The following is a 12,254-nucleotide window of genomic DNA, read 5'->3' as shown; positions in this document are numbered from 1 at the left end:
CGGGGGGCCGAGAGGGATGACCTCCGCCCAGCAACTGTCCCCCACAGCCCACCGCATTTCACACTCTGCCTCATTAGGCAGAGTACCCAGGCCCTGTCGTGTCAAGGTGACCTTCCCAAGCTCCCTGGGGCCTTGGGCGCGTGGGCCAGTCCGGGTCCTCCCCCGCCCCCGTCGTAGCTAGAGGTGCCTGCCTGCGCCTGCCCGGAGCTTCCCCTCAGCTTCTCAGCACCCTCCTCCTGAGCTTCGCCCCATCCCTCGGGGCTGCGCGCAGTAAATGCCCAGGCTCCTCGCAAGACGTCCGTCCCCAGGCAGGTCCCTAGCGTGATGGCGCCTCGCTCAGCCAGCGCCCAGAGCTGGCTCCCGCCACACGCGGGGCTGACGCTGCTGTCCGGCGGGCCGCTCGTCCCTGTGGCCCCAGAAGCGGAACAGAAACGTGCTGTGAGTCAGCGGTGTGGTCTTGGCGTCTGTGTGACGGTGCAGCCCGCTGACCACGGACGAGCACGTGTGGTCGTCGGCAAGCCCTCCGACGGCCGAGAGGCCGTTTTCACTGTTCTTTTAACAAAAGTGTACAGGTGACACGCCCTGTGGCGCTCAGTGTGTGTGAGCACCGCCTGCAGATGGGGGCCAGGCTCACCTTCCAAAGCAACGTGCACATACACTGTTCCCTAGTGCCCTTCCGGGAGAGGACTCCGCTCCTTCCCGTGACGCCCAGCGGGTCTGTGTGGCCGGGCGCCTGGGCGCATTCACACCTTGTGTCACAGTGAACCGCTTCCCCTCCGTGTTCCGGCACAGTCCCTGTGCAGTGAGGCACTTTCAGCCCTGTGTCAGTCGGCTGGGCACCGATGAGGCCCAAACAGGTGACGTGATCCCACTAGTCAGCGAGAAGTCACGTTGGGGGCCTCTGGCAGCGTGACTCTGGGGACCTGGACGCTGCTCGTGCTGTGTATCCTCTGTCGTGTGCCTGTGAGCATCCAGCCCATCCTCCGTGTTCTCACCCCCTCGAGACACAGAAATGACAACCAGACAGGACTCCCAAGGGGGTCTGGCTGATGGCTGTTACTTTGTGCAGAGTTTTGCCTGGGTCAGGGAGACCAGGGTCTTGGCCCGACAGCCCCTCTTCCGACAGCTGTAGGCTTGACACCTCCCCTCACAACTCTGCACGGTAGTCATTGACGGACTTTTATTGATCCCAGGGATTACTGGCTTCAAAATTAAAATTTGTTTACAGGGGAATCATTTTTAAACACGTATGCTATCCAAGGAAGCAGCTGGTCTTTAAAGATCATTCCGTGTTTCTGTAGGAAGAATTTTCACCCTTAACTTTTAAGTATTCTAAAGCACTCAAGTCACCCTAAACCCTAAAAGACCTACTAGCTGTGTGTTCACTGTGAACCAGAGCATGCCAGAGGAAAGATGAGGGGCTTGGAGAGGGCCGGGGGCCGGGAGCCACAGCCCCACACTTCCTCCAGCTGGCCTGTGGTGTGAGCGGAGGCCCCCAGCTTCCAGATGGGAGCCACCTGGGGGAAGTAATGCCCAGGTCATGGTGGACAAGAGTTAAGACCATTTGCACAGTGCAGCCAGTCTGTGGAGATGAAGTCGAGACTGTGACCACGAATTCAAAAATACTGACTAGAGAATCTCAGGCCACTCAGTTACTGCGGTGGCTCAGACAGGGACACCCAAGTGTGGTGATTTGATTCCTTTGTGTCCTTTCTTGAATCCATGTGCAAGAAGATTGACCAAAGAACATATAGGTTGGGAGGGAGGAGCCCCACCATACTTTGCATTTGGGATCTAACATGGCCATATTCTTCAGGTTTGTTTGTTTTTTAATCACCGAAAGGCCTGATCCCTACTCTGAATGAGATCTTGCGAGGGATTGAGACAGAGAGTGTACCTCCATGCCCAAAACAGCTGCACATCCCACCCTCTCACAGCCGTGTGGCACGTTCACCTGCCCCTCTGATAAGAGCAGTCTGATTAGCCATGCCCGGGGTTCTCTGTGTGGATGCGTAGGATGGTTTGATCCCGTCTTAGGGCATACCTGTGTGCTTCCCCCAAACCCGTGTCCAGGTAATAAACCAGCCTGCGTTGTAACAAGACATGAACCGGACAAGCTTGGAAAGCAGTTCTGTTACGTCCCTCGTTTCAGTTAGTTAATCAGTGCCCCTCTCTGTCCTCCTTGAAAGAGGAAGAAGGAAGATGCAGGCTGGAAGAGAAGAGATCGTGTGGCCTAACCTGAGTCCCCCAGTGGACACCAGTTTAGGGTGGCCAGCTGGTTAGTGGCAGGGCCAGACCCCCTGGGCTGTGTGCACCACCCCCGCCCCCTGTCCTCACCAGAGTCCCCATCATTCACAGGATGGTCCTGGCTCCCTCCAGCTGGCGAAGACTCGTCCCTGTTTGTGACTGCTTATGAAATGCCCTGTTTGGTGCCGTATAACTCGAACCAGACACAGCCAGTCTCTTCTCCCTCCCTGTGGTCAGTCCTGCCCAGCAGCAATTCTATAAAGGTCCAGAATCAGCTATTTTCAGTTCCACTGCAGCCTCTTCCCGCCACAGTACCGACTTTCCACAAAGCAGAATTCAGAACAATCACGGAAATAAGAGAACGTAGAGCTATAAACTCTCTTCTAAATGCCGATAGCATGAAACACCCAGCAGCATCAGTGGGAGCCTGCACACAGGCGTCAGATGCTCCATTGGCGCCGTGCGCGGTGTCAGGGAGCCTGCCGCCTGGACCAGGGAGCCTAGAGGGGCCGGGCTGCTGGCGCACTGATAAACAGAACACCCAGCTGAAAGGTAAAGAAATCCATGGAGTCCCTTTTGCACCTTACAGGCTACGTGCGAGCGAGGGTTTGCTGCGATGGAAGAAACGCACCAGAAGAAGATCGAGGACCTGCAGAGGCAGCACCAACGGGAGCTGGAGAAGCTGCGAGAGGAGAAGGACCGCCTGCTGGCTGAGGAGACGGCGGCCACCATCTCAGGTGGGAGCTGGGCCTGGGAGCCAGTTTAACCCCAGGGGCGTGGCAGGTGGCCGGCTTCCTGAGCTGACTGCACGGGCTTTTGCTTGAGACTTAAGCTTCATTATCCAAGAGAATCTTTCTCTGACAGTTCTCTGGTTTCGGGGGCCCTCCGAGGGCTTGCAGGCCCAGAGCCGGCACCCCCAGCTACACCTGAGGGGCTGTCCACAGCCCTCTGACCACATGAGACCCCCCTCTGCCCCCAGTGCCCGGTAACATCAGCACAGAGGAGCTGCGGCTTCTACCTGGCGAGGAGACCGTATCACAGGGCCGACGCGCTCTGCCCTGAGCAAGCATTGGTGCCGTCGGTTTTGTGTTACCTTCCTTTTGTGTAACCCTACTTTATGGTGGTTTGTCATTTTAGGGTTAAAGAAACAAATACACCAACCTGAACACGTGCTTGTTTTGTAAACTCATGCTTGATTTCAGTGTCGACACTTATTTCTTCAGTTTGGCTCTCTTCTAACACACGGGGAGAAAAATGCACCTGCATCCCTCTTGTGGTGGGAGTCCCCTGGAAATTGCTTGGCTCGTGCCTGCCTCGGAGAATCGGTTTGGGAGAAGCCTGCCTGACCGCTCGTGAGGACACGAGCAACTTAACAGTGGGCAGCCATCAGGCTGTACTGTCCGCCTTGCCCCCCCGAGCCTCTCGTGCTGATGGCCATGTCTTTGCAGCCATCGAAGCCATGAAGAACGCCCACCGGGAGGAGATGGAACGCGAGCTGGAGAAGAGCCAGCGGTCCCAGATCAGCAGTATCAACTCGGACATCGAAGCCCTACGACGGCAGTACCTGTGAGTCTGCTTCCTGCCCGCTGGAGGCGGCCCTTGTGGGCCGGGCTGGAGGGAAGCCCTTCGAATGGGGAGGGACACCTTTCCTGTGGCTTTGTAAGAGCCACAGGGACACGGGTCCCAAGGGTGGGCATTGGTGGAGGCCCGAGGGCTCTGAGAGCACCTCAGCCACCCTTCCTGAGGGGCCAAGCACCTTCCCAGTTCCACTAGTGGAAGAAACAGCCTTTTCCAAGAGGTCCAGGCTGCTGACAGCAGCATCACAAGGCTTTGATTTTCTGAGCATGGTTAAAGCCTGGTCCTGGTTATCAGACGCAAAGTACCTCAAAAGTTAGCGTTGAAAACAAATCACCAGAGTGAATCCTCTGCTGACATGAGAGTTTTGTCCGTGGGACTGTTAAGCTACTTGGGAGAGGAGCAAGTCAGGCTACAGGACAGATTCTGTAAGCGTGCGGTGCTTTTCTCGTTGTTTATTCATTTTGAGAGAGAGGGCATGCGCGAGCAGGGGAGGGGCGGAGAGAGAGGACAGAGAGAGTCCTAAGCAGGCTCCGCACTGTCAGTGCAGGGTCCGGCACGGGACTGGATCCCATGAAAACCGCAAGATCACGACCTGAGCCAAAATCGAGAGTCAGACACTTAACCAGCTGAGCCCCCCGGGCGCCTTGTAGTACTGTTTAAGTGTCCCTGTTTTAGCTGGATACGAACTTGCTGAGGCCACAGAATGAATGCACGGGCCCCCCTCTCTGCTCAGCCTTTGCCTTGTGTCTCATCGTTCCTCAAGTTTCGCAAAAGGGGCTCACAGAGCCTGTTAGAGGCCTGGCCCCGGGCGTGAGGGCGCAGAGGTGAGCGGTGGCCTCTCCCCAGGGAGGAGCTGCAGTCCGTGCAGCGGGAGCTGGAGGTGCTCTCGGAGCAGTACTCGCAGAAGTGTCTGGAGAACGCCCACCTGGCCCAGGCGCTGGAGGCCGAGCGCCAGGCCCTGCGGCAGTGCCAGCGTGAGAACCAGGAGCTCAACGCCCACAACCAGGTGAGCCGGCGGCCAGGCGAGCCCGAGCTGGAGTTGGGAGCCGGGCCTCACGTGCGGTGGCCCCGAGCTCCTGAGCCACGGAGCGGCCCCCCATCCACAGGCTTCTCCCTGACGTCTGACGTCTCCTGGCATATTGACGGAAACTCCCTGCGGGTGGCGGAGCTGGGACCGTCTGCCACCTGAACCAGCTGTTTCACTTCGGAGTCACTTTGGCTCCAGCCGATCTGGGCTCTCTGAGATGCCTCAGTCTCTCCTGAGCGTCTCTGGATTTCTGCTTCGTCACTGCTGAGCAGGGCCCGAGAGGGAGCGTCATTGCATCTGGTCCAGGTCTCCTGTCCCCGAGGCTGGGACTGTATTTAATCGTCTCCCAGTCGAGTCCATACGCTGTTCACACTTTTTTTGTCAGATTATTCTTTTAAATTTTGCCTATTCTTCAGAAAATCGGGGTACACTTAAAATCCTGGCTAATGGAAAGGCTCAAGGTAGATATAGTTTGATAAAAGCTACTCTGTGGTACCAAATTGGACCACTATCTGCGTGACCCACTGCTGGTCTTCCGCAGGCACTGAGTTGGCCAGCTCCAGACTCAAGGTCTCCATGGGCCTACGGTCAGCCCGTAGGAGGGCGCTATGGTGGGACTGGTTCCGCCTAGTCACTGCAGTGGCCTAACATGTCCACTTGTTAGTTGGAAAAAATAGTTCAGAAAGTGAGCAGGGAGGACGGCAAGAAGGGCCTAACCCTGTGGAAACCCAGTTCAGCAAACCGTGAGACGCACAGATGCTAGTTATGGTGACAGAAAGGTATCGAGGATTACGGCATCCTGCATACTCAATTCAGCAGATGCTTACAGAGCCCACGTGAACAGCTTCTGCAAGGATATAAATCACAGGCGGTGACAGACTCACATGTTAAATCTAAAACGCCACGGTGTGTGTGCGCACAAGCACTGCCCGTGGCCTCCTGTGCTCACACGGGAAACCGACCTCTCCTGGTTGTGTCGTGTGAGTGCTGCCCCCAGGTGGCTCGGTTAAGCATCCTTTTGTGCTGTGTTGCTGTCTCGCAGGAGCTGAACAACCGCCTGGCTGCAGAGATCTCACGGTTACGGACGCTGCTGACCGGGGATGCCGGCGGAGAGGCCGCTGGCTCACCTCTCACGCAGGGCAAGGATGCCTATGAGTTAGAGGTACCACTCAGCCCCTCCCCGAGCCGTGCACCACACGAGCCCCAAGTGGGGACCGAGAGGTGGCCCTTAGCTTATGGTATCATTGCAGGGATGAGAGTCGGAGACAGCAGGAGGGGAAGTACGTGGAAGGATCCAGATCACCCCAAGGGCGACAAAAGACACTAGCTGCCAGGCAGCGTGGGGTCCGTGGCAGGAGTGGGGGACCTCTTGGGAGGCCACGGGGACCTTTGACCCCATGGCCACACCACAGATACCGACCACCTGAAGTGAAACATTTAATAGCTGTGTGAACACCACAGCTGCTTGCAGTTTTAAGTCAGGATGATTGATTTGTATGTCTTTTTATAAAAGCATTTAGAGTCTTTCTCCCCATTCAGTTAAAATTTGGTCATGAAAATATGCTCAGTGACGTGAAGGGAGGCTGAGTGAGTTCAGGAAAAGTTTCAGCAGGATGCTTTCATGGGCCCAGTCCCGGGAGCTCACCATGGCCCCTCGGCCGAGAAACAGGACTCTTGGGTCCAGGAGGAATTGCAGCGATTCCTTTCTGTTTCTGTATGTGATGTGCAGGCTGTTAGCAATGGTTAAGTGTGTTTGGTGGCATTTCTGGCCGCATGTTGGCAGGGAGGAGGACGAGGACAGTGTCTGCTTCCCAGGGCATGGAGAGGTTCCCTGCTCGGCCCTCATCTTTGCTTTCAAGACTCTGGAAGTCCCTTTGCTGCTGAATGTCAGTCCCTAATCTCTCTCTCATTCTAGGTCTTATTGCGGGTCAAGGAGTCAGAAATACAGTACCTGAAACAGGAGATCAGCTCTCTCAAGGACGAGCTACAGACGGCATTGCGGGTAATGGCACCTGCCGTGGGAGACAGATCTGGAGATGGGCTCAGGGTGGAGGTCCCGTGCACTCCAGTCGCAGGCTCTTCTAGAGTGGATTTCATTTTTATGAGGGACGTGGTTTCAAAAAATTGAGTTCTTTCTTTTTTTTTTTTAAGTTTATTTATTTTGAGAGAGAGAGAGACAGAGAGCATGAGCAGGGGAGGCGCAGAGAGAGAGAGGGAGTGAGAGAATCTCAAGCAGGCTCTGCACTGTCTGTGCAAGAGAACCGTGAGATCGTGACCTGAGCCGAGATCAAGAGTCAGACGCTTAACCGACTGAGCCACCCAGGCGCCCCTCAAAATTGAGTTCTCTTAAAACAGCATTTAAGCAGGTCCTTGTTCTCCGTGCCTCTTGTGTGCTTTGGCAGGGACTGTGAGACCAAACAGAAATGTTGTCCTGGAAAGTGAGAGTTTGGTGAAGCCCACTTATCTCCACCAGGACATTCTTGGAATCAGAGAGGAGATGATGGAATCCCTGGGGGCCATTCAGTCACTTAGGAAATCCAAGACAGAGGAGGGGTTTTCCGGGAGGTCTTCAGTGGGTCAAGTCTATGCCTGTGCTTGCCAGAGCTCCCGGGGAGTCTCGTCCCACGTTGAGACAGACTCTCGGCTATGCCTGTTTGACTTTGTGTTGAGTTCCTGCCTCTGGAAAACGGGCGTCGACCTGCCTCTCCTGACTGCCCACGGCATCCCTCAGTCGTTCTGCAGAAGCGTTCCAGCCCCGGGAGACGGACCACCTGGCCTGGCCCTAACCACCACTTGCTTCTGTCCTTTTTATCCCCAAGGACAAGAAGTATGCTAGTGACAAGTACAAGGACATCTACACAGAGCTCAGCATCGTGAGAGCAAAGGCCGACTGTGACATCAGCAGGTTGAAAGAGCAGCTGAAAGCAGCAACGGAAGCACTGGGTGAAAAATCCCCTGAAAACACCCCTGTGTCCGGATATGGTGAGTCCTCCAGGCTCTGGGCCCAGACGAGCTGTGGCCAGACAGTTTCACCAGCACCCGAGTGAAGGCAGAAGAGTCTTCTCTGTATTTAGACCTGAGTTTCGTCGGAGAAGGCACTGGGGCTGGAGGGTGCCCTGGCTTCCACAGGCTCCCCAGGGTTGGGAAACCATCTTCCTCTCAGCACGCCGGTGGGGACGGTGTACTGATGGCTTTGAAGGGGACGTTGCTCCGTTAGCGTGTGTTTTCACAGTAATAACAGGTTGCGTTGTTTGCATTTTTCTGTTTTCCTCAAGAACTCAATAGCTTGGTGACAGCAGCTGTCACCAGTTGCTTGACCCTGGGGCTTAACCATAAAATCTGTAAGAGGCCATGGGGGCAGGAGAGGGGGAGGGGAGGGGCAGGGGAGGACAGTCCCCCCCGAAGACATGTTGTAGAGTAATACCCAGCGAATTCAGCTGTTGTCTCTCAACCAGCCAAGCACTAGCGGTCGCGGGGGTGCTGGCCGCCAGGTAGAAGAAAGGTCACTTGTGTTGCTCCAGAGGCGGGCAGGCAGCACGAGAGCACCATCTATAATCGAACTGTAGACTAACCCTGGAGGCTGACAAAGTGACGACAGTGGCCGCTTCCAAGGCGGAGCCTGGGGTGGCAGGGGCCATGGAGAGAGGAAGACGTGGAATTTGGGGGAGAATGCATATATCCCGGGACCTGCCAGTTTAACTTCTGAAGAACCAAGAGCACAGAGATGTGCAAACAAGGATATTTAGCAGTTGCAGCAAATAGAGGATCATGGCTTCTTAAAAGAGGCCAGGTAGAGATTGTATCTCGACGTGGAAAGAGATCCCTAAGTGTGCTAAGTGTAAGCCCCACCCCCAGCAGGACACGGGGTGCGGTGCGACCCAGCGAACGTTCGTTTAAGCAGCCATGTTTAAGAAGCCTGCAGGACTGTGCACCAGACTGCGAATGGGGTTGTCTCCGTGGGGGTGGGTTACGATGGGTCGTAACAGTCCCGGGTTGTCAGGGGGAAGGTGTGGTTAAATAAGCAGCGGGACAGTTGGTCCGCTCGGCAGTTACGGCCGCGGCGCGGTCCCAGAGTGAAGCGCGCCAGCCGCCCTGCCGAGTGCCGCTCGAGCCAGTGTCCCGCACCGGCGAGGACGGCCTAGCCGCGTGCACACAGGCGTCCTCCGGTGCTTCCCGCGCTTTGAGTTGTTCCGAGAAGGATCTAGTGTGTTTTACGGTTACTGGCTTTGTGCTCTCTCAAAGCTGTGTAAGGAAATGTCGTGAGTGTGGCAATAAAAACATGCTTTGGAGATTTTTTAACATTCAGTCTGGTTCCCTGGGGTTTTTTAAAACCAAAGTAACGGTTCTGTTTGTTCTTTCAGATATAATGAAATCTAAAAGCAACCCTGACTTCTTAAAGAAAGACAGATCCTGTGTCAGCCGGCAACTCAGAAACATCAGGTCCAAGGTGAGTCTGGCATCCTGCCCCCAGCTGTGTGGGGCTCTTGGACTTTGGGGAGAGGAGCTGGAGTCAGAGCCCACCACGGGCCGCAGCAGAGGGTCCCCAGGTCCCAGAACTCATCTGGCTCCACATGCCTACCCACTGGGCCAGTTCTGGTGGCTTCGAGCCCCAGAAGCTCCTTCGTGCCGAGGTGGAACCAAGTTTCGACAGTGACGATTGAGGGGCCAGGCCTCTGAGAAGCAGGGCTCGGAGTGAATTCGACCTTAGACGTCCAAGGCCGGATTTCACCCCAGGGCCCTCCTGGGCCAGCCCCACTGTCTGCACTGTTCTGCACACGTCCCTAATTTAATACGACGCCACCTGCCTTCGAGAGAGGAAGCTGCCTACGCCTCTTGCCCCAGCCACGTGGTAGCACCTCCTGGCGCGTGGCCCCCACCCCGCCGAGCGCCTCTCCACGGGAAGGACGGGCGGAGGGTGGGAGTAACGAGCATGTTGCATTTAGGATTTATTGTGTGTGTCTTATTTTTTGCTCTTTCCTCTGACAGTCCGTAATTGAGCAGGTCTCATGGGATAACTGAAACGAGCCCGCTTCCAGGTCCCCTGTCATGTAGGTAAACCACCTCTCACCACCCACCCATCTGCCGCCCTCGAGGGGGCGGCAGGCTGCATGCACGGCTCACACCTCCATAGCAAGCTCCTTGTTTTATCGCTCCAGCAAGCACATACGCAGCCCGGGTCAGGTTCCCCTCACCTGTTATTAACGGGTTAACGGGCACTGGAACCTCCTACTAGGCTTGACCCTTTGCCGAGGGGAGCATCCCCCTAGCTTGGCAGGTGGTCCACAGAGGCGGCGTCTCGGGTGGGCGTGGGCTCGCGAGTGGCCCCCGGCGGTGGTCAGAGTACAGGTCGAATGATCGGCGTATTCCACGTTCTCTGGGGTAAACCCTGCAGAAGGGACCCGGCAGGGACCCGGCCGCCACTGGCAAACAGGGTCTCGCATCTCGGAGAACCCGCGCACCGAGTTAACGGGCCAAGGCAGGGCCGGACCCCGGTATTCAGGGAGCCAGTACGTCGCGGGGATGGCCAGGAAAACGGCTCAGCAGAGCGAGAGGACCAGGAGGGGTCGGGGCTGAATGTTTACCAGCACTTTGGGGCTGTTTCTAACAAAAGGAAAAGCTTCTTTCTGGGTGCTGTGGAAGGCGGTGGGGGCACCCAGGTGCTGGCTGAGAAATACCAGCCTCTCTGAAAACAGGACAGTGGGCCCGTGCCTGGACACCCCCAGCCTGCCACCAGGCCGGCGTCCTGGTCACACAGCCTCTCGCTCCTGGTGTGCCTCTGGCCGAGCCGACCCGATCTCATTAGTTCTCTGACCACAGTCCTGGCAGTGACGCCGACGGGCCCAGGGCCACACACCGGCTCCTTGTGCTCGTGTGTCCGCGGCTCACTCTGAGGATCCACGGGCCAGCATCCTCCGGCTGAGGGGCTTCAGCCCGATGGCTCTGGGGGAAGCGGGTTTGTTTTAAAAGGAAGACTTTTAAGAAAACACAAGTTTTAAACCTAGTCAGTTTGGTTTTATTTATTCTTCTACAGTCCCAAGTCACTTAGAACCAGATATGGCTGAGGCTTGATTGAAAACTTTGTTTGGGCTTTTTCTGTAAACGTGAAAAACACTCTGTTTAGCAAAAGGAGAACTTCTTTTGTTTACGGTTTTCTTATTGAAGGTTCTACTTCCTATTTGAGGTTGAACCGTAGCCGCTGTAAGTTCACTGTTAATGATTTAGGCCTGTTGCCCATCCCGGCAAATGACGGGCGATGAAAAGCTTCTGCTGCGCCCTCCCGGGACCTGGCTGCGGTCAGGCCACCCCGTCGGAACACATTGTGTTTCCCGGGGGTGTGTCTGAGTTTGTCCCTTCTGGAAGAAAGGCCAGAAAGTCAGTGACAAGACCAATAAGGGACTTTGCAGTGATGTGCCGGGAAGAGCTTTTTTGCTGGCCAGGAGGCAGCTAAAGGCAAGGTGGAGAGTGAGGGCACTGTCGGGCACACCCACGAAGGTCGGGGCCTCCAGCGCAGCCTCAGACCCTCAGAGGTGCCAGCACCCAAATGAGAGGGGTAAGGAGGCCAGGAATGGGGTTTTCCCAGATGTGTTCGAGTCCATGTGACTTGGCCAAGTTTCCAGTGTCTCTGTGACACACTGTCCCCCTGGCCTGAGTAGAAGGGGACCTTGCAGATGTCCCTAAGGACACCTCTTGTGATGCCAGGCAGGCCTAGGCCTGTTTGCAGTATCCACCGGTGCTCACTCTCGGACGTGCGCCGTCCTTTTCCCTGGATGTATTTGAAGATCCCTCCCCGCCCCGCTCCCACCCCACCACCACAGGAAGACCCGGGAATGAGGTTGCCCAGAATCCACACCTGTCGGTGGTGCTCTTTGATGTGGAATCTGATGTGTCCTCGTAATGTCCTTTGTTGATGTTCTCTTTCCATATCCTGCCTCACTCAAAAGGATAGACAGTCTCAGCTCCCACACAGTCAAAGCAAGCCCGTTGCTTCAGAGCCTCGTGGCTTTTCTGAGATCAAGACCAGAGCGGACCTTTCCCACGGGGTCCTCATAGAGGCCCCCGTCCGGTGGTCTGAGTTTGGGGTCACGGAGGCAGTTGTTGGAGAGACCAGCCCTGTGGGAGGAACGAGCACCAGAGGAGCTGGCTGTGTATACCCCAGGAGCCCTCGTCTGGGTGCACAGGGTCAGCACGGGGGTCACTTACTTTCTACCTTGATAGCTCAGCTCTGGCGCACAGCGGTATGTGACCCTGAGCCCATGGCCTCGGGCTGCCCCTCGCTGCCCTGCTCCCCAACTGCCTGTCCCGAGCACAGCAGGGACTCCTGACACCGGAGAGCCCACCGGAGGCGGAACGTTTGCTCTCCCTCTGTCCGAGGACCCTCCCCACCAAGTCCCCCGCACCGCGG

General features: G+C 56.3%; 1 protein-coding gene across 1 annotated transcript in view; it reads left to right on the top strand.

Annotated features, from left to right (window-relative positions):
* Window positions 1-12,254, top strand: part of LOC115500340 (myosin phosphatase Rho interacting protein) — a 153,647-nt gene that overhangs the window by 132,936 nt on the left and 8,457 nt on the right. Inside the window, 7 exon segments of the mRNA XM_030294634.1 lie at window positions 2,837-2,984; window positions 3,696-3,813; window positions 4,672-4,831; window positions 5,895-6,014; window positions 6,768-6,854; window positions 7,672-7,834; window positions 9,214-9,299. Of these exon segments, the coding sequence (XP_030150494.1) occupies window positions 2,837-2,984; window positions 3,696-3,813; window positions 4,672-4,831; window positions 5,895-6,014; window positions 6,768-6,854; window positions 7,672-7,834; window positions 9,214-9,299 (882 nt within the window).

Source organism: Lynx canadensis, chromosome E1 (genome assembly GCF_007474595.2).
Source record: "Lynx canadensis isolate LIC74 chromosome E1, mLynCan4.pri.v2, whole genome shotgun sequence".
Classification (NCBI taxonomy): Eukaryota; Metazoa; Chordata; class Mammalia; order Carnivora; family Felidae; genus Lynx; species Lynx canadensis.
The sequence above is the reverse complement of the archived record's forward strand: the minus strand, read 5'-3'. Positions and strand labels throughout refer to the sequence as shown.